We start from the raw sequence: 24,924 nt of genomic DNA, 5'->3' as shown, positions 1-24,924 counted from the left end.
CTGAATTCTAAAAGCTGCTTCCTGCAAGCGTTTGCGGTTGCGGGCGTTTGCGGTTGGTAAACTTTTTTTTTAAAAACAAAAAAAAAGTCAAAAAATACTAAATTTTTTTTTCTTATATCTTCAACCCAACCATTGTACCCATAAAACATGAGAGAAATTGAAGTACAAATACGATTGAGGAGATTAGAATATAAACAATTACAAGAAAATAAGATTCCAATTAACAAAAAACCAACAAAAATATGATGTAAAACTATTGGCACATCGCACATACATTCCAAAAAATCTAAAAAAATATAACATTTCATCAGAAGTTTAAGAAAATAAGATTATTTATGAAAATATTAAAACAAATTACCAATGACTCTTTTTACTCTTTCATAATTAATTTACCTTAGCCTTGTAGTTTAAATGTGAGGAACTTATTGAGTGTGTGAGATTTAGCAGAGAAGATCTATAATCTAAAGCATAAGTTTTGTCATTTATAATATTATTTGATTAAATTTTGGATGAAAAGCCAAAAAGTAATAAGTATTTCAATATGAAATTTATCTATTTTTTGAATAATGTTTTTAGTATTTTTAAAGATTTTTAATTATAAATTGAATTTAATAAAGTTTTTGGTGTTTTTAAACATTTATATAATTATATATTATATTTATTATGTTTTAACCGCTAATGCAACTGTTGGTCAACCAATCGTTAAACTCCCGCAAACGCACCCATTTTAAAATGCTAAACCACTCATTCACAACGCTTAATAACGTTTGAAACCGCAATCGCCCGCTTCCGTAATCTCCCGCAACCGCAACCGCAAACGCTGCGTTTGAACCAGTCAGGCCCTTACTCTATTAAGATTTCCAATTTACTGTATAACCCCAAATATACAAATAAACACTATATAAAACATTACAAAAATACAAATTACAAAAAAGGTAAATAACAAAATATAAAATCCCGTGCTGTAGCACGGGCCTCCCCTAGTTAAATATTAAATCCACTATTTTCGACTTGTTTAGTTCTGCTATCTTATTGTATCCTCTAGCTTGGCAAAATTTCCGAATTAGTTCGTAAACCGCCACACCTTCGGTTGATTCAATAAAAAGTTTCTTGTTTCTTTCCAGTCCTTTATATCTATTACTTTCTATTTTAGCCATCAACATCAGAGCAACTAATTATTAGGGATACAATATCCTATATTGGAAGTTGAGTAAGATCTTAAGTGGTATATATATAAGATATAAGTTTCGTCACTCATTGTTGGTTTTAAGTTGGAAGTTCATAATCTAATATGGTATCAGAGCACAGTACACATGCTCAACCCAATTCACAATCGGCTCAGTCTAATAATTGGGCCACCTATTCATGCCTAAACATAAGGAGAAAGTTGGAAGTTCACAATTTAATACTAATCTTCAAAGCTAGGTGATAAATTAGCCAAATCAGTAAGGGCATCTCCAACACACCTCTATATTTGCTTTTTAACTCTATTTTAGAGTAAAATCTACTCCAACCCATCTCTAATTCTACCTCTATAATAGAGATCTCTATTTTTTCCTCTATATATAGAGGAACTCTATTTTTTTCTCTATAATAGAGTTGAACTTTTTTATTTATAAAATAGTCATGAACTTTTAACACTTTTATATTTATGATCAAAATAAATAAAATATATATTTAAATAGTTTAATAATAATTTAATGAAGTAGAGGTTTTGTATTTAAATAATATTTATGAATGTTAAAAATTTAAATAATATTATAATTTTATGAAAGTTTCATAAATAATAAAATAAATGGGTTAGTTTGCAACTTTTATAAGTAAAAGGTATTAATAGTAAAATAAAAAAGAATCTCTACGGTATATTCTTTTTTAGAGAAAAAATAGAAGTATCCATTAGAGCAAAAATCACCTCTATTATAGAGTTATTCTATTTTAGAGGTAAAAATAGGGAAAACCATTGGAGATGGTCTAAGAAGAATAATCATGTTGTATAGTCAAATAGTTTTAGTTGTAAATTGTAATGATGTTTAATACTTTTAAAAACATCTAGTGGGCTTTAGGTTCATGAAGGCCCAAACAAATCAAAATGAACAAAGAAAACATATTTGTTCTTGTGGTACTGGCAAACACAAAAATTACTTTAGTCTAATCAACACGAAATTTAAAGGTCCTTTAAATAATTTCATTTTTTTAAGAAAATGGAAAAACAACCTAAAATAACAAGTGATACAAACAAAAATTTCTGGGAACCAGAAACTGGGAAAAAGATGACGTCGATCGATCAAAAAAGAAAAGAAAAAAAGAACAAAACATATGGAAAAAAAAAATGAGAGAGAGACGTGAATGCATTAAATAAAGAGCATTAATAATAACTGGATCGGTTCCAATACACATGAAAATTTCGAAAATGCATAAAAGTAACCTAAAAAGCCTATCTACCTTAGACATCACTGACATTCTCATCTTCTCTGGACAACAAGCCCAGAAAACAAAACCATAAAGTTAAACAACAAAACAAAACACTAATTAAAGAAGATTATTAATCAAAGAAACAAAAAGAGAAAAAAAGGTCTTAATATTCATGGTCATCATCATATAACAACATTAGTGCTAATAATGCTGACTGATACTTCAAAAAAAAAAAGCACAAAACCAAATTAACGTGTAGAAGCAGCAGTCATGAGATTCAAAGCAAGATCAGACTTATCCAACACAAGTCGAGTTTTGCTACTTTGGTCTGAGAAATGATGTGATCTCTTCTTAGAGGAAGGCAACGAAACTCCAAAAAGCTTAGTCTTTCTCATATTATTACTCTGATCTTGATGATGATTAGTGTCATCTTCAAGAACTGTGATAGAGCTTTGCGAAGTTGGAGGAGATGAGTTCAAACCATGATGGAGATTAGTAGTAGTGGCATTGACAGTTGCGGTGGTATTGTAATAATCAAGCGTTGGAGGTTGTTGTTGTTTCTGGAGAAACGAGGAGAGATAAGAGTTACTTGGAGCGACAGGCTTGACATGGTTTTGAACAAAGTAGATAATGTCGTTGTAAAGTTTCTTCATGTGAGCAAGTTCAGACATCAACACTGTGTTGCTCCGTCGTAATCTCTCGTTGTCTTCACTCAATGCCGTCACTTGCGCCGCCGTGTCATGAATGGTATTATTGGTTTGTTGTGGTATGATAACTCTTGGTCTTGACGGTGGTGAGTCGCACCAGTAATGGTCGTCTTCTGGAGTGGTGACACGTTGTGGTGGTGGTAAAGGGAAGAAACTTCCGCCGGAGAATGGAATCTGCGGCGGACCGTGGTGGTGATGTGTCATGAACGGAGAGTGTTGTTGTGGTATCATTTGAGATGTTTTGCGGCGGTGGATTTCGCAAAGTAAATGCTTTTCTCCTCTCTTGAAAAACTCGTTCGCGAACTCCCATCGATCTGGTACTATCTTTCTGAATCCCTAACAAAATCAAAGATCACAAAATCAAGAACATTTCTAAAATATCAAAAACCCGAATCTAAAAAAAAATCAGATTTTCTTCTGTTTTTGGTATAAAGATTTGATTTTTAAGAGATGGGTAGTCACAAAATCTCAAAAATAAACAATCTTTCGTCCATTTTTGGATATAAAAATCGTATCTTTAAGAGATGGGTAATCACAAAACATTGCGTATTTCAAAACCCATATAATAAAAATCGAAACTTTTTAGAGAAAAGAAGATAGAGCTTTGTGTATACATACATAAGTGTTGAGCTGACGAACGAAGCTAGAGAAGTTGTTATGTTTAAAGTAATTAGGAAGAAGGTCACGAGCAAACTCCGGTGGACGCCAAACGACAAAAGTAGTGTCATCATCACCCCAAGAGACGACATGATCCGTCGCAGGATCATCAACAAGTTGATAAGTCTTTGTCAAGAACGGCGCAGGAACAGCTTTGCCTTGACCTTCGACCATAAGTTGTATCCTTTCTCCTCCACCACCACCGTAACCACCGTAGCTATTCTCAACCATCATCGCCATTAGAGAGAGAGAGTTCCCGAGAGAGAGAGAGAGAAAGAGAAGAAGGTTTGTGTTTGTTTTGTATCGAGTGGGGTTGGGATAAAAATGGTAGTCTAGTACTGAGTAGTGACTGAGTACTAATTTGTTTTTTTGTTATTATAACTTTTTTTTTCTTTTTTTCTTTGAGGTTTATAGATCGTACGTGTGTGTATCTGTCCTCATGTGTAACTACTATTAATTAGAGACTTTTTATTTTTCTCCTGGTATGGTATATATGAAAATTGGAAGAGTAGTGTGTTCTNTTGATAAGTCTTTGTCAAGAACGGCGCTGGAACAGCTTTGCCTTGACCTTCGACCATAAGTTGTATCCTTTCTCCTCCACCACCACCGTAACCACCGTAGCTATTCTCAACCATCATCGCCATTAGAGAGAGAGAGTTCCCGAGAGAGAGAGAGAGAAAGAGAAGAAGGTTTGTGTTTGTTTTGTATCGAGTGGGGTTGGGATAAAAATGGTAGTCTAGTACTGAGTAGTGACTGAGTACTAATTTGTTTTTTTGTTATTATAACTTTTTTTTTCTTTTTTTCTTTGAGGTTTATAGATCGTACGTGTGTGTATCTGTCCTCATGTGTAACTACTATTAATTAGAGACTTTTTATTTTTCTCCTGGTATGGTATATATGAAAATTGGAAGAGTAGTGTGTTCTACTTTTGCTTTTGCATGCCCACACACAAAAATAATGTTTGGTTAAAAAAAAAAATTGAGGTAAAAAAATTGGTAAAAAAATGTATGTGCCTAAAATGATCATCAAATGATTAAGTTTTGATTCAGAAAAGAAATATCATGGATATGCAATTGAGTAGACTTATTGACTTATGTATACGTGAGTGAGAGATTCTTCCATACGTGAATTCACTTTTTCTTAACGCCAAACACGGATATAGAATGTAACACCAATGTCGCACTGTTTCTTTACTTTTTATGTTTTAGTAACTAATTAATGTTTCTTCTATTTAACATTTTCTTACCAAACATTATTTTTTTGAGATCTTCCCACAACCGTGTGTCAATAGAGACCATAATAGCATGTAACATTCATGCTTTCTTATTTGTAAAACCATTCCATTGATAGAGACTGGTGGTGCATTGATTTGTCGTCCACTAGTGTTTTTAAGTTTTGATGCACTATAGTTCGAATTAACGATAACATTATCTTCAAATCCGATATTTTTCTTTATGTTGCTTGCAATATCGTATGCAACCTCCTAACCCGATATGGTGATCACTCTTCAATTAACAAAGTTTTCGGGTTATCCTTTGCGGTTGGTTAAGCTGTGCATATATTATTGGAAAACTTTTCTTCTTGTAGAAGAACTATCGAAAGAAAAAAATAAAGGTTCCAAATTAGTTAAATTTATTAGTTTTAAAGATTCTTATATCATGTCAAAATCATATAAAGGAGACAACGAAATATGAAATCCTATATTTTGTGTATATTCCGAGAGAAGATAAAGTTGTAAACATATGAGAGAATAAAATTGCAACAATTAATTGATTAGCCTCTTTCGAAATTTCTTTTACTAATTAGTAATTACATAACAATTTTTCATAAACTATTTAGTAGCTAACACTTCCAAAAATTCTAGAAAATTTTAGATTTGCGTTGAAAATAAAACTTTTGTGTTAGCTCAAGCTCAATTTAAAGATATAATAGTAGTCATTTCTTGTATCTAAATCTAGTGTCCTCCTAGAGGTATATATAAGGACATTCACAGTTTACCACTTAATTTATTTCACACTATTCGATCAAAATGTTGAAAATGTTAGCTTCTGTTTTTTACAATAAACTATGAACGAATCAACACAAAATAATCGCATACAAAAACAACAACCATATCCTAAATTCATCGGACTAATGTGAACAAAGCTAATGTGAAAATTTAAACTTTTCTTTCACAATTAATCAAATGCATGAAAAGTTCTAAAAAGTAAGTTTTTGATCAACATGAAGAGGCAGTAAATATTAAAAAAGAAAAAGAGAAAAGTGTTTATGTGAAAAATGTAAATTAGAATTTGGAAGTTAGCAACCTCGATTAATGAGAAGATGGAGGGGAATATGTGTCTGAGTGTCTGAAAAAATAAAATAAACAAAAGTGGCTTTCAAGACAAACCCGTGACTCTCTCCTCTCCTTCATACTTGTTTCTTTTCTGACAAAACTACGATCCCTTCCCTCACCCACCACTTCCTTCTCTTACTTTCTTAAACAATCATTTCTCTCTCTTTTTCTTTTACTATTTTTTCCTATTTTTACAACTTTAGTATACACCAAATTCAATTCAATTTACTACTCTGTATTTTTATTGGTCAACACTTTTTCTTCTTCTTGAGGTTTCTTCTCTGCTCTTCTTTAGTGCAACTATTCTCAACTTATTGTTATTACTGGAAACTTTCTCTTCTGTTTCCTTCTACTCACAACCAACTGTTTCTTTCTTTTCTTGCTTTCTTATATTCCCTCACATTAATAAACAAATTCCTTTTACCAATATATATATATATATATATATATATATATTTGTCCTTTTTATATCTAAAAATCTCATACAGAAGGGCTTATACACAATAATATGGATTCTCAACTGTTCATAGGTAACTTAAAAAATGTATTAAGAGATCTTTAATCTTTCTGGATCTTGCAAAGTGTAACTTTAATTATTGATTAAAATCTGACTTATAGATTCATGTGAAAACCATAAATTATGTAATAAAAACTAAAAGTATGTCATGTGTATATTCCACTTTTCCTTTAATTTCTTAGGTCATGTGTATATCACATGAGAGGGTCTGCTTCTCCTCGGGCAACTAGTACTTGACTAGTTTCTATCTTTCATATTATTATATGACTTACAGAGTAAATCATGAATAAATCGTATTCTTTAAATTTTATTTTATTTCTTATCCATTTACCATTCATAAAATTCGATAAATTTATCTTGTTTTACAGAGATCATGTAAAACAGTCCTTTGCTTTTACACTTATTCTTTTTAAGAGATTCATTTTCCTAGATATGTGTAGGTTAAGGAACTTCTGAATTTAAACAAGAAACAAAAAAAAGTTCCTCAAATTCAACACATTAAGATATATAAAACTCTGATTATTTACTGAACATTGACTGCCATAAAAAAAAAATCTAGATGGAAAAGAAACCAAAACCAAAAAAATGCACGAATAAAAAAATATTGGATAAATTAGTAAATGATATGAAAGTGCATAAACATCACCTCTATAGAAAAATAATTGCGATTTAATAAAATTTTCATTTTGTTAATTAAACCATAGGAATAATTATACAAAACATGGAATTAGATAAAACGAATTGAATGATATATGTTTAGGTCAATGAATCTAAAATGTTCACTAAATATGTATAAAGTTTAATATAGAGTACAAGTGCATGCCGACTCAATATTGTTGGGATAAGCTTAAGGAAAGCTTGAGTTAGAAGCTAGTCGTAGTTCTAGAATAGTTGTGTTTGCAAAGAAATAAGGATCTAAGTATTTAGGAGATATCTAAATATTAGTAGTTCTTATTAGGATTAGGAATAGCAAAATGATATATAAGGATATGTTGAGGTGTGACATAACTTATGAGGTTTTGAGAGAAGAGAGATTGAGAGCTTAAGTTTTTGAGAGATTTTCTTAAGCTAATAAAAATGAGTTATACTTTTAATTATTCTGTTCTTAACAAACCTTGTTTCTATATTTGGTATCAGAGCCTGAATCTTTCACCAAGAAATCATGTCTGAGATTACCGTAGCCACACCACGACCTAAAGAAGAAGGAGGATCTCCTTCTATCGTTTGTCCAATGCTAACGTCAACAACTAAACTGTTTGGGCAATGAAGATGAGGATTTCTCTCAGAGTACACAAAGTCTGAGACGCCATCGAACCAGAAACCAAACAAGTTGATTATGAACATAACGATATAGCTATGGCTTTATAGTTTCAATCGATACATGAAAGCTTAATACTGCAAGTTGAAGAACTTATTACAACAAAGAAAGTGTGGGATGCAATTCGTTCTAGACACGTTGGAGCTGAAAGAGTTCGAGAAGCTAGACTTCAAACCTTGATGGCAGAATTTGAAAGATTGAAGATGAAAGAATCTGAAAACATTGATGACTTTTCTGGAAAGTTAGCTACGATATCATCAAAGTCAGCCGCCCTAGGAGCTAAGATAGAAGATCAAAGATTGTCAAGAAATTCCTTAGTAGTCTTCCTCGAAAGAAATTCATTCACATAGTTGCCTCTCTAGAACAAGTTCTAGATTTGAACACCATCAGCTTTGACGATATCGTTGTAGACTGAAAGCCTATGAGGAACGTATCTGTGAGGAAGAGGATACTCAAGAGGAGCAGGGAAAATTGATGTACACGGAGTCACAGACGAATCAACACTACCGAGATTACAATGGTGAATCCGGAGGTTTCAGAGGAAGAGGTCGAGGTGGAAGATCGTTCTACAGAGGACGAGGACGAGGACGCTACGGTGGTAGAAATCTGTCTCAGATCACTTGTTTTCGTTACAATCAAACTGGCCACTTCGCTTCACATTGTCTAGATCTATTGCTCAAACTGCAGGAAACATAAGAGAGTAACAACAAAGATACAGAGGATGCAGACGAGCTCTTGATGCATGAAGTGGTCTACCTAAATGAGAAGGATTGTATACCAAGTAAGTTTGAGACAAATTCAGGAAGAGATAACATATGGTACCTTGACAACGGCCCAAGTAACCATATGACTGGGGATAAAAGGTATTTTAACAAGCTGGACAGCTCTGTAACCGGAAAATTTCGCTTTGGTGATGACTCTAAGATCGATATCAAAGGAAAAAGAACAATTGCTTTTATTGATCAGAATGGAAAGTCACGAACCATGACAGATGTTTATTTCATTTCTGACCTTAAGAGCAATATTATAAGTCTTGGTCAGGCCACCGAAGCAGGTTGTGACATTCAGTTAAGAGGGAACTACCTGACTATTAGTGATGAAGAAGGAAATCTACTTGTGAAAACAGAGAAGTCTAAGAACCGGTACAAGGTTCAGATGGGACTGCAAGACAATACTTGTTTATATCTTGCATATGTAAGTGAACCAAGTAAGTGGCATGCGAGGCTGGGACATATCAATTATGCCACTTTAACTTCAATGCTAGGGAAAGAACTGGTTTTAGGAGCTCTAAAACTTTCTGCTGGAAAAGAAATTTGTAGTTCGTGTCTGCTTGGGAAGCAAACAAGATGCGTTTTTCCTCAAGCAACAATGTTTCGAGCTTAACAAAGGTTAGAACTTATACATGGAGACCTTTGTGGCCCGATTACATCAAGTACACCTACTGGGAATAGATATGTTTTTGTGATCATTGATGACTTCTCTCGCTACATGTGGACGATGCTAATAAAAGAAGAAGGAGAAGGGTTTCACAAGTTTCAGAAGTTCAAGGCTATGGTTGAAAAGGAAGTTGCAGAACAAATACAGACTTTTAGAATGGATAGAGGAGGAGAGTTTGTATCTAATGAGTTTAACTTGTTTTGTGAAACCGCAGGCATAAAAAAATATTTGACAGCACCCTACACTCCACAGCAGAATGGAGTTGTAGAGAGACGAAATCGGACATTGATGGAGATGACCAGAAGCATCTTAAAGCATATGCACATGCCTAACTATCTTTGGGGAGAAGCTCTTAGACACTCTACTTATTTACTGAACAAAGTAGCAACATGGGCCTTGAAAGATATGACACGTTATGAGATTTTCCGGGACAAGAGACCTACAGTTGAGCATATTAGGATTTTTGGGTGTATTGCATATGCCAAGGTAGAGAAACCGAATCTTAAAAAACTGGATGATCGAACGAGGGTGCTTGTTCACCTAGGAACCGAACCTGGTTCTAAGGCGTATCGTTTGCTGGACCCTCAGACCAAACGAATCATAGTGAGTCGAGATGTTGTGTGTTGTGTTCGACGAAGCAAAAGGTTGGAATTGGACTAAAAATTTGTCGATAGAGGAAAACGATGAGAATTTTAGGATCAGTTTTGGTGTATTCGGCAATCACGGGCTTCAAGAGTATGAAGAAGATAAGATTGCAGTTGTGAATATTGATGGAAAATCACTGAGCGAAACAGAGAGTGTTGAACACCCCGAGAGCAGAGATGGAGTAACACACAAAGAAAAAATAGAACATGAGTCACACAAGACTGCAACATTGCCTGCAGATTCTTGTGCAGTTTCGACAGAACCTGAGCTACGAAGATCAACACGACCAAGCATTTAGCCAAAGTATTTAGAAGACTATGTCTTAATTGCAGAGGAAGAAGGTGAGTTCCTGCTACTTAGTCATAATAATGAACCTAGAAGTTTTGGTGAAGCAATAGTGTCTAAGGAGTGGACACGGGCTTGTGAAGAAGAAATAGGTTCGATCGAGAAACTTAGAACGTGGGAGCTTGTTGATCTACCTATTGGAGAAAAACCAATTTGCTTAAAGTGGGTATTCAAGTTGAAAAGAAATTCTGATGGTAGTATCAACATGTATAAAGCTCGACTTGTTGCCAAAGGGTATGTGTAGAAATACGATGTTGATTTCGAAGAAGTTTTTGCTCCGGTTGCTAGAATCGAAACCATAAGGCTGCTTATTGATCTTGCGGCATCACATGGTTGGGAGATATACTATCTCAATGTCAAGACAGCTTTCCTTCATGGAGAGATTAAGGAGACTGTGTATGTTTCTCAACCAGAGGGATTTGAGAAAAAAGGCAGTGAAGGGAAGGTTTACAAGCTCAACAAAGCCTTGTATGGCTTAAGACATGCACCTAGAGCCTGGAATAATAAGTTAAACCATATTTTTCAGGGATTGCAGTTCATGAAGTGCTCAAAGGAACCTTCTGTTTATCGGAAAACCATTGGCGTTGATTTACTTATCATAGGTGTCTATGTGGATGATTTATTGTAACAGGAACAAGCTTGGTTGTTATTAACAAATTTAAGGAGGAGATGGCTTCTAAATTTGAAGTGAGTGACCTTGGGAGGTTGACATACTACCTCGGGATGCAAGTTAATCAACATCAAGATGGAATCACTTTGAGTCAAGCCCGATTCGCTCACAAGATTTTAGAAGAAACAAGAATGTCACAATGCAATAATGTTCTTATACCTATGGAACCAGAGTTGAAGTTATCTAAAGCTGAGAAAGAAAGAGAGATCAATGCAACAACTTATAGAAAGAATGTTGGATGTCTAAGGTATCTGCTACATACTAGACCGGACCTTTCATATTGTATAGGGATACTCAGTCATTATATGCAGAGTCCAAGGGAGTCACATGGAGCAGCCATGAAACAATGCTTAAGATATCTTAAGGGAACCACCAATCTCGGTCTATCTTATGGAAGGATGAAGGGGCCTCGGTTAATAGGTTATGGCGACAGTAGCCATAACATTGATGCAAACGATGGAAGGAGCACCTCAGGACATATCTTTTATCTTGGAGACAGTCCTATCACTTGGTGCTCACAGAAACAAGATTTAGTAACTCTATCTTCCTGTGAAGCAGAGTTCATGGCTGGGACAGAGGCGGCGAAGCAAGCCGTTTGGTTACAGAATTTACTGGTTGAGATCACTAGAGCTGCAGAATAGAAAGTTATCATCTGTATTGATAATCAATCGGCAATTACTCTCATAAAGAAACATGTCTTCCATGGGAGAAGTAAGCATATACATAGACACTACCACTTCATAAGAGAAAGAGTTGAGAATGGCCAAATTGAGGTGGAGCATATTCCAGAAAGTGAGCAAAGAGCTGACATTCTTACTAAACATTTAGACAAAACCAAATTCAGATAAATGAGGAGTCTCATGGGAGTTCAAGACCTGACAAAGACAGCTTTCAAGCTTAAGGAGGAGATTGTTGGGATAAGCTTGAGGAAAGCTTGAGTTAGAAGCTACTCCTAATCCTAGAATAGTTGTATTTGCAGAGAAATAAGGATCTAAGTATTTAGGAGATATCTAAATATTAGTAGTTCTTACTAGGATTAGGAATAGCAAAGTTATATATAAAGATATGTTGAAGTGTGACATAACTTATGAGGTTTTGAGAGAAGTGAGATTGAGAGCTTAAGTTTTTGAGAGATTTTCTTAAGCTCATAAAAGTGAGTTATACTTTTAATTCTTGTGTTCTTAACAAACTGTGTTTCTATAAATATTATCGTTTCTTATCATATAACTCATAAAGAAACTGAAAGTATAGAATATGTAAATTTACTTAGCGGGAATATTAGAATTAGAAAATTGCATGCACCTTTAGAAGAATTTGTAAAATTATGTATCCCATAATTTTTGAAGATTATTCGAATAAAACAGTCAGTTTATCTAGTAGTCATTACCATGAGAAAAAACTACAAGTTTAGAGTAATAGTTTCTTTTTATTTTGTATTTATTCTATCATTTTCATACTCCCTCCATTTCAAAATATAAGATGTTTTAGTAGAAATACAAATACTAAGAAAAAGTTACTTTTAAAAAGTTTAAACAATCATACCTAAGACTGCATAATATAAAATATAAAATTAATCTAAACATTGCATAGAAAGTTGGAAACATCCTATATTATAAAATAAAAATAATCCTCTAAACATTATATATTATGAAACGGAGAGAGTATATTTTAAACCCTATAGCCCGTGATATATATATATATATATTGATGAAATTTAACATTGGGTTAAAGACTAAAAGGAGATTGTAGCCACACTATACTACTTGATCAATAATGTTTTATCTATACAAACAAAACGAAAAGAGAGAATCTCGAAGTATGAGACTCTCCTTTTTACATCTCACCCTTCTATTTTGTACCGTTGTTTTTGTTCTGAGCCCATCAGACTCTACAGCATAAACTATTTGAATATTTGACTCCTCATCAGTTAAATGAATCTTATCATCTTAATAGTTAAAACAAAGGATATACTTTCTTCTTTGTAATTATTTTATTTGGTTGTTTTGTTTTGTAGATTCTCAAGAAGAAAGATTGAGGTTTCCAATGAAGAAACAGACATACTCCAAACTCTTCTTTGCAAACTATTCTTCTCTTCGAGCCCTTTCATGATTTCGATATTGGGGTTCACATACAATATGTACTTAATCATTTGATATTTGTTGTTCAATATTAAATCTTTAAAGTAGTGGTGCTTATTATTGTATTACTGAATATATCCTAGCTTATAGGTGATCAAAGTTTAACCAGCATCGTGAATAAGAGATTTATAGTTTACCAATCTGACTAATACATTTTATAAAAAAATTGAAAATAATATATTTTTAATATAAATAAACTTGAAAATGTGTAATTTAAACAACTAAAAGAACTTGAAAAATAGTTTTTCTTTGATCATTTGTAGATGGTACGAAGTATAGTAGTATTTATTATACAAGAAACCACATAAAATACCGCTTTCTTCTGCCACAATATAATCTTCTGTACTTTATTATTGTTTGATAATCTAACAAACTTCGAATAGAATGATTTATATACCACGTATTACAAGAAATCTTACGTCAGTAGCTAATTTTATTTTGGTATAACTGAAAAAGATGTTTTCATAACTTACAATAAGAATTCTTTTTCAAAAAAAAACCTACAATAAGAATTTGTGAGTTGATTATCCAACAAAGAAGAGCATAATGGACGCAAGGATGACAAAAGATATATTTTTATAAATGTAGGGACGAAGATCTAACGGACCGAGGGAATCGTTTGATGTAATTAGAAAGAAAGAAAAAAAAACTGAATTAAGGCATAGATACCTAGAATGGATCTAAGATCTAATCAAGGGTTACAATATAAATAATGATTTTAAAAAATATGTAAAGTATATGAGAAAATTATCAAGATAAGCTCAGCTCAGACATCTTTGATTTTTCTTGGGTTTTCCATGCACTATAATCTATATATAATCTTGTATTGATAAGATCCATCAATCATATATTAGTATTACTTATATTTTCTTTTCTTTAAATGTATATTTTTTTCTAATTGTGGATGATATACATTTTTTTTTTTAAATATTGGTTTAACAAAAGAAAATTAAGTAGCTACGTACTAGATCTTTACAAACTATAAACAAAAATATATATTCGGAGGTGTAGTTTGAATCCTGCAACTATATATGAAACCTAGGAATTAAAGAGTGTTTTCTTCGAGAACAATTTAACCTTAGAAATTGTTATCCGACATTTGTCGTCGACTTCTCAATATAGAGATCATTAGACAGTTCCTTATATTCTGTGCGCAATGTCTATAGTCCATGATGAACATTTGAAGACCTAGATTGAGCAGAATATAATCAATCTTCTGTAGGGTTACAGTTTTCTAATACCAACTCATTTATGATATATACATGTGATCGTCTTGAGTCTTGACACGCAAACTAGACCCCATTGAAAGATAACAACGTTTGAGGAAACTAGAAGAAGCAGTGTCGTATGCAATATTAAAAAAAAAAAAAAAAAAAAAAAAAAAAAAAAAAAAGAGTCTGGAACACGTCTAGGTGAACAAAGATGACAAACAGTGATAAGTACTAGCATTGAAGTTAATCTATTGTAAACCGTATGTATTTTGTTGTTGGTTTATAAAATAAATTTAGTAAAGCTTATTCCAACCTAAACAAATTTGAAACTGTTTGCAAATACGAAATTATGTATGTTTTAACTTTCGTTAAAAAGTAACACACACCTTACCTATTTATTGTTAGGTTATTTTTAAATTAATCCCTGAAAATTAAAAATAAATTATAAACTAAAATATAAATCAATAACTAATGATCATATATAAATCATGATGGAATGGTTTAGTTAGCTAATTTTGAGATTTGGGTACTCCTCACAGAAAATTATCCGACTAAATAAAAAGCTGACGTTAAGGTACGTTCATACCAAAACACAAACCAAACAAGTTGAATTGTATGTGTAAGATATATAAATGTGAGTGTGTGCATGGACATGGCCCTATGGTTGTAAATATGGAGAGCTAGAAGATTCTATTCTAATTAAACTTCTAAAGTGAACTGAAGTTTGAATACCACGAATAGCTTCTTTCATCACATGACTTTATCTTCTTTCTTCTAAAAACGAATATATAACTAAAAATAATTCATATCTCTGTTACGTTTTCAATATTAGAACGTGAAGGATAAAACAAAGAGAAAAATACAAATCGAATTGCGTGAAACTATAAGTCTAATTTAAACCCGAGACACGTGAATTTCCAAGAGAGACCACAGAGCGAATAAGGATAAAAGGAAACATCTGCACCCCCTAAAAGTTCTTTTTTAATCAACACTCATTTCTTTATTTATTTGCGCAAGATGCTCAGATCGTTCTATTATTTTACTTTTGGTTTAAAATTCTTAATTATTTATGTTATGAATACTTTTAGAATATGGAAAGAATCAAAATCCTGTGGTATATACGACAAAGGTGGGTACCCCTACAAGGTTCTCTCTCGTGTCTCTTCTATTTGCTTTCTTCTTTTGTCTCATTCCAGAACACATTTTAGTGGCACGAGTTTACAAACCTTTGCTTAAATAGGTTCTCTAACAAAACAAGTTAAGTCTTATTTTTGGTATTGTGTCACCTATAATTCTTGATGCAATTTAGAGCTTTCTTATGTAGATTTTTTTTGAGAAGTAGTTATGTATGCTTTGATAAATTCATACTACAAGACAACTAAATAACATTTTTAAATTGTATTTTCTGCTTTGTGGCAATGTTCGGTTTGTCTATTTAGCTAATAAAAACATATTCGTGAATATTGTATTCCATGTAAGTTTATCGGTTTCCATTGTCTCTTTTTAGAAAATAATTTATTTTCCAATACTTTAATATAATAAAGTCTTTAGTGTTAAAAAGAAAATCACATTTTTATATCAGTAGGAAATAATTGTGAGATAGGTACATATATTTTCATTATACACTTGATTCATGAGTTTATCAAATTAAATATTTCCTTACTGATCAAAAGTACAATAGAATTATGTGCTAACTAAATTTTTGTAAACTAGATCATCATTGCAGTAAAGTTGTTCTTTCCCAGCTATCGTGTAGTGGACTTTAATATTTCGGACCTGTTGCGTGACTACGGTGCGGCATTGAAGCTAAGTTGAAGAGACAGATTTGTATCTTACTGACCAAAGCTCGATTATGAAACATGGTTAGACATCACGTTTATTCTATTGTCAAATTAATTCTACTACCTGTGTGTATATATGGGTTAAATGGCCTAGTGAAATTCTAAGCTTATCCATATATTTTTCTTGCATGAAATCGTATAATTAATCCTTTCTATGCGTAGTTTAGTCTAATTAGATGATGTTACATAGGGTAAAAGACACACGAAGGGTCCAAGGTCCATGAGCTATTAACGCTTTTGGCTCCAACTTCCAAGTATCAACTTTGCAAATATGTATATTCTACACGTCGATATATATTAGATCACGATTCATTTGTTGCCACTTGTCAGATCAAGTGGTTTGAATTGCTATATGCAAATTAAAAATGTAAAGAAAAAATGTGAAAATGTTTAAGACAAGGTAGAGAGATTGGGTCAACAAAATGAGGTCAAAGGAAGATCGAAAAGGACAGATAATAATGAGAAATGGAGGAAGTAGAAGAAGAAGAAGTGGTCAGTCACGAGAGGCTTATTAAATTGGCTTCACGAGAAATTGATTCTCTGTGTTTATCTTAAGACAAGGACATCTTCTTCTTCGTTTTGTCTTTTGCCTTTTTTCCATATTCTTTTCCTTAAATCTTCCCAGTAAAAATTAATCGCAACGTACTTCTCTACATGCATGTGTTCCTGTCAACGTTTAGTATGTGTAAATGTGTATACTATACATACGTACATACATATATTGGATATTTGGATACGCATATATGTGGTCAAATATTAATAATTATATTTCCTTATTTATAATAATATAATACTAATAAAGTTATTATCATATTATATATATTATTTAGATATCAATCTTGAGATCTCTCATTTTTTTTTTTTTTTTAAAGTTTGAAAATCTTGAGATTTTGAAGACATGCAAAAGATCATTGGAACAAAAAAAAACGAAAAATGTGTAGGAAAGGTGATTAAAAAATATAATATGAAATCCTATTATACGATTAGAAATGAAAAGATAGAGTAGGAAACAAGATTGAGACACATATATAGGAGATATATATGAGATCTTCTTTAATCAACTCAATTAATTATCCGTAGTGTGATGGTAGTGTGCGATTTTTGAATCCTAGAATACAACCATGTTAAGACCATTTTTGCAACACTCGATAATAGAATCTATGAACTTATATTATACGATCTATACTCTCTTTAGCCACTTACAATTTTAATATAAGAAAAATCGATGTTGAGTTGTGTGTTTTGAATGAGAGGTGCAGCTCCATCTATATAGTCATTTCAAGACTTGGAGAAGAGGCTACAACATTTAACGTCTTGCTTCGAGTTGGAGAGTATATATATTACGATGATTATTGTCTTGCTTGGAGAGGAGATATCACTGACAATTAGAGAGATGATTTGACTTCTCGTTTGTCTATCTACTATGCAATGGTTGCAGTTAGAAGGCGTGACTGTTATAGTTTTGCAAGTTTCAGATGGTGTATATGGATATGAACCATATGGTCTTCAGAAATTGGAGAAAATGTAGTTGAGGCGATCAGAGCTTTGCTAGACCTCGTCGAGAGTTTCATGCCAATGCCAAGAAGAATGGGAAAAGATACTAAAATATTGTATCTTGTAGTGATATAGGTCGATGAATAGCTAAAAAGATCTTCTTAGTTTGAAATTCATTTGGAAACAATTTTAAGTTCAAACCTAGAGGTTATAACTATCCTTTTCGATGGATTTTATCCACTTATTTTTATATGTACATTTTTTTTTGTTAAGAATGTATTTTTATATATACATTCTTTGTTGAGAAAATATTTTTTAGGTTGGAATACAAGTTTTCCAGGTGATGTTAGCAAAATGTGATGTTTTCTTCATTTGATACCACATGAACCTCAAGAATAAAAAGTGTATTTTCATTAAACCGACAATATTTAACATATATCCATTATATTTATTAACATATTTGCACATAAATCTTATATTAATTCCATGGCAGTGAAACTATGAACGGATTTTCAAAAAGCAAAACAAAGATAAAAGATTGCTTAAAAAAAAAGATGACTTAGTTGGAGTAGGACCATTCCATAAAATAAAGATGAAAAGGAATAGATTTTGTATAATTGGGTCACATAAGTTGAAGTAATCTAGTAGTGGATTTTAAAAAAAAAAATGGAATGTCTTTTTTTCCATGCAAAGATGAGAAAAAGTTCTCCTTTATTCCTTCATATACAAAAAAGACATCCAATAATCCAATTTTTTCCTTTGGTCTTTTCATATATTCTTTTAACGCTAAATTATTATAACCTTTTTTCGTAGGTCCATGCATATATCAAGTTTTCAGAATGATCTTTTTATTAACGTACGTATGTCTGAAAGTCATATATCTGGACCAGAATATTTTGAAACTCTCTAGGATATCCCGATCTTGTTTCACCCTAAGAATATTGAAATTTTTCTTGACAATGCATGCAAGTTTATCCTCACATAATATTTGTATTACTAATTCATATATATAGTTATTTATTATAAGTCCTTGTATAGATGGAGTAGGACGATATATTACAAATGATATAGATAAAATTATGCACTGTTTCGAGAAACACATATTACAAGGAATGAGACAAACTGAAGAAACTCTTTATATGTACATATATTGTTTACATAAAGATAAAAAGCGACACACCAGAGAAGTCTTAATTTGATTCTCCACTTGGATTAACTTTATTTTCACTTTTCCTCGATCGTTAAATAAGCTAGCTAAAACTCCTGTTCCGACGTAAATGAAATATACAACTATCACAACGTACGAAAACAGATAAACTAATTAAAAAGGTTTGATTAAGTAGTGTGGCATATGGTTTTTCAGCGTTAAGAGAAAAGATATCAATATCGCTAATGGATGACATTATATAGTAAGAGGTTATGATAGGATTGGGCCTCGAGCAAGTTACTAAGTTCTGCGTAGAGCACTAACTACAAAAGAAACTAAATTAAGAATGATCTTAAAATCATGTACGGTACTGGCCTTGTTGGTGTTGGTACTTGCACCATCTCAAGATATCCAAAAAGATTCACATGTTTTTACTTGTGAATGAATTAATAGTCAATGGTCAAAAAATAAAATGGTCAAGTCGTAGCATTATGTTGTGATTTTATTTAATCGAAATAGTTGGAACCTGCACATATATATTCTCAGTTGTGCTAATACAATTTTTGCGTTGTATACTTGTATGTGCGATCTACAAACTTTTTCAAGAATTGCTTGTTATTGAGGCTTCTGTGGTTTGGTAAGGGTGATATTTTAGTATAGAGATCATTTAAGGTATAATAAAAGAACCATTAGTTTTTTGATTTTACGAGGATGATGCAGGCCACATCCCTTTTCTTCTTCGGATGACCCAAATTATGAGAACAAAAACTAAAAGAAATATTCATAGTGGTGTAAAAACCAAGAGCTTTTGGTATAGGGTTAGAATAATCAAAGTTAGTTTAATGAACGAATTTAAGGATTTACAATAAATAGATATATTCAATTTTGAAAGTTCGTTTATATAACTTGGTTCAAAATATAATATTTATATTATGATTTTTTTTAATTATATGGAAAAAATAAAAGAAGAAAAGATGAGAAACTTAATTTGTTCTCTGAAAAAGGGAATCGAAGAGTAAGATCGCAGCTTTACAAAGTCGAATATGCAAAAGAATGATTGAAATGCAAATGAGAAAAGTTGTCTTTAATTTTGAGCTATCATTCAACTCAACTACTTTTCTTTCTTTTCTTTTTCTTCTTTTCTTTACGTGATTAGTAAATATTAGGTAGATTAGATTCATGTGTACGAATACAGTTATTAATGGTATATTCAAAGATATATTTTTAATTTAATTCTACAAATCATTTATCATTTTTCTTTTCTTGAACTTTTATCCTCGTAAAGTGTGAATGGAGTTAGATTGTGATGGTGATGCTCCTAGAAAATTATGGTGTTAATTAACCGTATCAAACATAATGGATATATCCATATAAGAAAGTTCATGAAAGACAAAGCAAGCACACTTTTTCTTGATACAATATGATTCAAATAAAATTAAAAGGAAATACCGTGGTTAATATGAGCGTATTTTAATCTAAAGCATCTTTGATTCGAAAAATCATGACAAATTATAAGATTCGTGTCTTTACATGTCCAATAGATTTTCGAAAAGATATGTCCCAAAACATGAAAAGAATATCCAAAACATAGATATTCATTTTTCCTCAAATTTCTACATATAATATTTGAAACATACATGCATGTAAGTAGACTTTGTAGAGTTATATACAGTATAACTTTCTAAACCAACCGGCATTAAGGAGTAAGGACTCAAAAAATCGATCATATGTTCGTTAAGTCGGAATGTTTTTTTTAACGATGAAAAGAGCACCTATTTAAAAAAAATTGTGATCGGTTTTTTTTTTTTTGTTGTGTTAATGGTATATTTGGAATTTTATCTTTCTATTATCTAAAGAAAAAGCAAACTTCTCTTTTACAGATCCTTTTCTCTTTGTCGTTACTTTGTAAGGCATGATTAGGTGAAACTTCACTAATAATCATCTCGACACTTTACTTTGAAAGCATACGTTCTTACCACAACATTAACGATATGCATAATATATATACCGTAAATGGTAACACTGGTGTCCCTTACGTAAAAAAAGAAAACAATACCGTAAATGGTAATTGAAAGACTTAAATTAGCATGTAAAACAAAAAAAAAACAATAATATTTTACATGGTAAGATATTTTTTGTTTATCGTATGGTATTTAATTATTAGAGTAATATATGTTCTTATTCTATATACGCATGGAGTATTAAAATTTTACATAAATCATCAATGAATTTGTTTAATAAAAAAAAAATCCATAATCATGATAGATTATCATATAATAAATGTTATATGGTCAGAATTTGTTTGGACTCTCCAACGCAGGGGGTTTGGCCGTTTGGGATGCTGGATCTTGATCTCTACTATCTTTGGTATGAAATTTAGATTCCTCTTAGCTAGCAAACAGGCTCTTATTCGTGCTTTAAGAAAGCAATTTTAAAATAATTTTTTTCATCATCGGTTGAGAATACTAGTTGAATGTTTTTTTAGGGCATTGTCCCTCATTTTCGTCGAGTTATATGGTGTTTATTTATTTCATTCTAGATCAANCAAATTATAAGATTCGTGTCTTTACATGTCCAATAGATTTTCGAAAAGATATGTCCCAAAACATGAAAAGAATATCCAAAACATAGATATTCATTTTTCCTCAAATTTCTACATATAATATTTGAAACATACATGCATGTAAGTAGACTTTGTAGAGTTATATACAGTATAACTTTCTAAACCAACCGGCATTAAGGAGTAAGGACTCAAAAAATCGATCATATGTTCGTTAAGTCGGAATGTTTTTTTTAACGATGAAAAGAGCACCTATTTAAAAAAAATTGTGATCGGTTTTTTTTTTTTTGTTGTGTTAATGGTATATTTGGAATTTTATCTTTCTATTATCTAAAGAAAAAGCAAACTTCTCTTTTACAGATCCTTTTCTCTTTGTCGTTACTTTGTAAGGCATGATTAGGTGAAACTTCACTAATAATCATCTCGACACTTTACTTTGAAAGCATACGTTCTTACCACAACATTAACGATATGCATAATATATATACCGTAAATGGTAACACTGGTGTCCCTTACGTAAAAAAAGAAAACAATACCGTAAATGGTAATTGAAAGACTTAAATTAGCATGTAAAACAAAAAAAAAACAATAATATTTTACATGGTAAGATATTTTTTGTTTATCGTATGGTATTTAATTATTAGAGTAATATATGTTCTTATTCTATATACGCATGGAGTATTAAAATTTTACATAAATCATCAATGAATTTGTTTAATAAAAAAAAAATCCATAATCATGATAGATTATCATATAATAAATGTTATATGGTCAGAATTTGTTTGGACTCTCCAACGCAGGGGGTTTGGCCGTTTGGGATGCTGGATCTTGATCTCTACTATCTTTGGTATGAAATTTAGATTCCTCTTAGCTAGCAAACAGGCTCTTATTCGTGCTTTAAGAAAGCAATTTTAAAATAATTTTTTTCATCATCGGTTGAGAATACTAGTTGAATGTTTTTTTAGGGCATTGTCCCTCATTTTCGTCGAGTTATATGGTGTTTATTTATTTCATTCTAGATCAAAATTAGGTGGACCAAAGACGAGCCAGATCGAAAAAGAAATGTATTCTTCTTTCTATTTCCAAGGAATATAGGCTCCTAAGTCCCAAAATAATTGACATAATAAACGAAAAATGAATACAGTTTTGCCTCATACATAAGGTATGTGGGCTACTATGGGCTGATTCAATTAGACATAAATTCTCTTTTACAAAATACCAAAATAGCAACAAAAAGAAAAGAAAAAATTGTTGTGTTTCGAACATGGTTGTTTTTATTATTTGGACTACCGATTGAGTGTTCAGTGTTAGATCAGTTTCGGCTTGGATTTAGGGTTGTGTTGTGTTTTGGCAAAGAAATTACAACCAACCTAAACCATATCTTTATCGGTTCGGAGTTATTTCGACTATTTAAGTTTAAACTTGGATAAATCGTTTTGGATTTACAGTTTCTAACAGCCATTTGCGAAAGTGAAATATAGTACAAATCAGAATGACAGTTTTCAATCTTTGAATTAATCAGTTCGGTTGCCAAATTGTTTTCTGTTGTTTGGTTCGAGTCAAAGCGATTTATTAGTTCTCTTTTCAACTCAACACTCGTACTGTCGTACACAATGACTGGAAAACATAGATTCAAAACCAACCCGGTCTAGTCTGATTAAATATGTCAATCCGATGATATTAACAAACCCAAAAAAAACAAAAAGACACGAAAATTACAAATAGAGTTCGTTCGTTAACTAATTAGAGACATTAGTTCGGTAAAATCACATGTATACTTCCATACCTAGAAACTTGGAGGACTGACACAAAGGACAAGAGCTAAGCTTCCTCTCACACTCCTTACACAGACACATATGCTTACATGGCAGCAACAACATACACACCTCTCTTACTCCACAAAACCTGCACATCATCATCGTCTTTGTGTTATTGTTGTTGTTGTTTCTTCCATTGAAGCAAGAAGCTGTGTCATCCACTTCGCTGTCTCCGCATCCCTCAATGCTGTCTCTTGGCCGACCTTGAGCTCTCTCAAGATTGTAGTTGAGGGCAGCGATCATGTTCTCGTTGTACTTTGCACGTTGTTGCCATGCCTCAGCTTCCATTGTCAGCTGCTCCATTCGCACCTCGAGTTCCTTGTTCTTTCGGTTTATTATCTCTAGTTCCTCATCTTTCTCACGGAGTTTCTGAACAACTCTTTCCTCCATGAGTGACACCGTTTTATGTTGACCCCTCTGGATCTTGTCGAGGATAGCATGACGTAACTGATCCCCCTGTCAAAGATAAAGAGAGAAACATAAACCAAATCACATAGCTTCGACTAAACAGAACAAGGAGCTCATAAGAACATTAACCAAATGACAAGTTTATTTACCTGAATCTTGAGAAACCTATCGATATCTGCGTCCTGTCTCTGTAACTCACGATCAATATCGTCTCCAACAAGCGACAACAAAGTAGAGCCATCAGAAGAAGCAACACGAGCATTGTCAAGGGAAAGACCCAATCCGGTTGATACAGACCGAGCTTGCCAAAAATCAATAGAAGATATCTGAGAATTGTTCTCCAAAAAATCCTGTTCCTTAATTACCCTCTCACGTCTTGGTTCAAGACCAAGACCATAGTTCCACTCAAAGTCAGCTCCATTACCACCACCACCACCATCAGAACCATCAATTTGCACAACCGGTCCAGGTGCAAAACCAGCAACATGAACTAAGTAAACAAACACAATAAAAATCAAAACTTTAAATTCCTAACAACCCAAATCTTTAAGTCTAAGACTCAATTACAAATAGATGAAACTTACATGGAGGAATATATGGAGGATGCTGAGATTGATCATGGAGATTAGCAGAGCTGTCAAACCCTAATTCCGGCGAAATCTGGCCGTCGATTCCGCAAAAGTCCCTGAAAAACAGAACAAGTTGGCTAAAATTAGGGTTTTTGATTCTTGAAAATTTACAGAAACAAATTTAGGGCTTTTTTATATCACAAACACAACTGAAGATAAACAAAGGAAAATAAGAGATTGTTACCTGAAATTCTTGGAAGCTTGAAGGTGTGGATCCAAATGGTGAGGAAGAGCCATTGATGAACTTTTGTAGAGAAGAGAGAGAGAGAGAGAGAGAGAGAAGAGAAGAGAAGGCAACGGAGAAGGAGACGGAAATGGCTTCTGATTTTGGAAACTCTTTTAAGATTTTTATTTACGATCGGGTCCTTTATATTTTGCTTAATCTTTGTTTTTGACCAAATAGTTTTGTTAGTTTTATAATTCGTCCTTATATTCATGAAACTAATAGTTTAGCCCAATTTTAATTGATTCCTACCAACTGGTATATGTATAAAAATATCACGGTTCATATAGTCCTACAGATGATTTCGTCCACATTTTCCGATATTCATTAAGAGCCATTGATGAACTTTGTATAGTTCTCAGATATGTGTGAAATATAGTTTTAATATATATATATATATATATATATATATA

At 32.3% G+C, this 24,924-nt stretch overlaps 3 protein-coding genes across 3 annotated transcripts; 1 reads left to right on the top strand and 2 right to left on the bottom strand.

Moving 5' to 3' along the window:
* On the bottom strand, window positions 2,562-4,110 carry LOC104758004 (heat stress transcription factor B-4-like). The gene is made up of 2 exons (XM_010480803.2): window positions 3,738-4,110; window positions 2,562-3,455 (listed from the first exon to the last, which is right to left on the bottom strand). Exons 1-2 carry the CDS (start codon window positions 4,014-4,016, stop codon window positions 2,661-2,663), a joined length of 1,074 nt encoding a protein of 357 aa, XP_010479105.1. The 5' UTR covers window positions 4,017-4,110; the 3' UTR covers window positions 2,562-2,660.
* LOC109129947 (uncharacterized mitochondrial protein AtMg00810-like) lies at window positions 11,043-11,684 on the top strand. Its single transcript, XM_019238995.1, has one exon. It carries the CDS (start codon window positions 11,043-11,045, stop codon window positions 11,682-11,684), a length of 642 nt encoding a protein of 213 aa, XP_019094540.1.
* On the bottom strand, window positions 23,062-24,610 carry LOC104758003 (probable BOI-related E3 ubiquitin-protein ligase 2). The gene is made up of 4 exons (XM_010480802.2): window positions 24,473-24,610; window positions 24,244-24,344; window positions 23,809-24,149; window positions 23,062-23,707 (listed from the first exon to the last, which is right to left on the bottom strand). Exons 1-4 carry the CDS (start codon window positions 24,523-24,525, stop codon window positions 23,201-23,203), a joined length of 1,002 nt encoding a protein of 333 aa, XP_010479104.1. The 5' UTR covers window positions 24,526-24,610; the 3' UTR covers window positions 23,062-23,200.

Source organism: Camelina sativa, chromosome 17, assembly GCF_000633955.1.
Source record: "Camelina sativa cultivar DH55 chromosome 17, Cs, whole genome shotgun sequence".
NCBI classification, from domain to species: Eukaryota; Viridiplantae; Streptophyta; class Magnoliopsida; order Brassicales; family Brassicaceae; genus Camelina; species Camelina sativa.
Note: the sequence above shows the minus strand (reverse complement) of the source record. Positions and strands in the feature narration are given on the sequence as shown.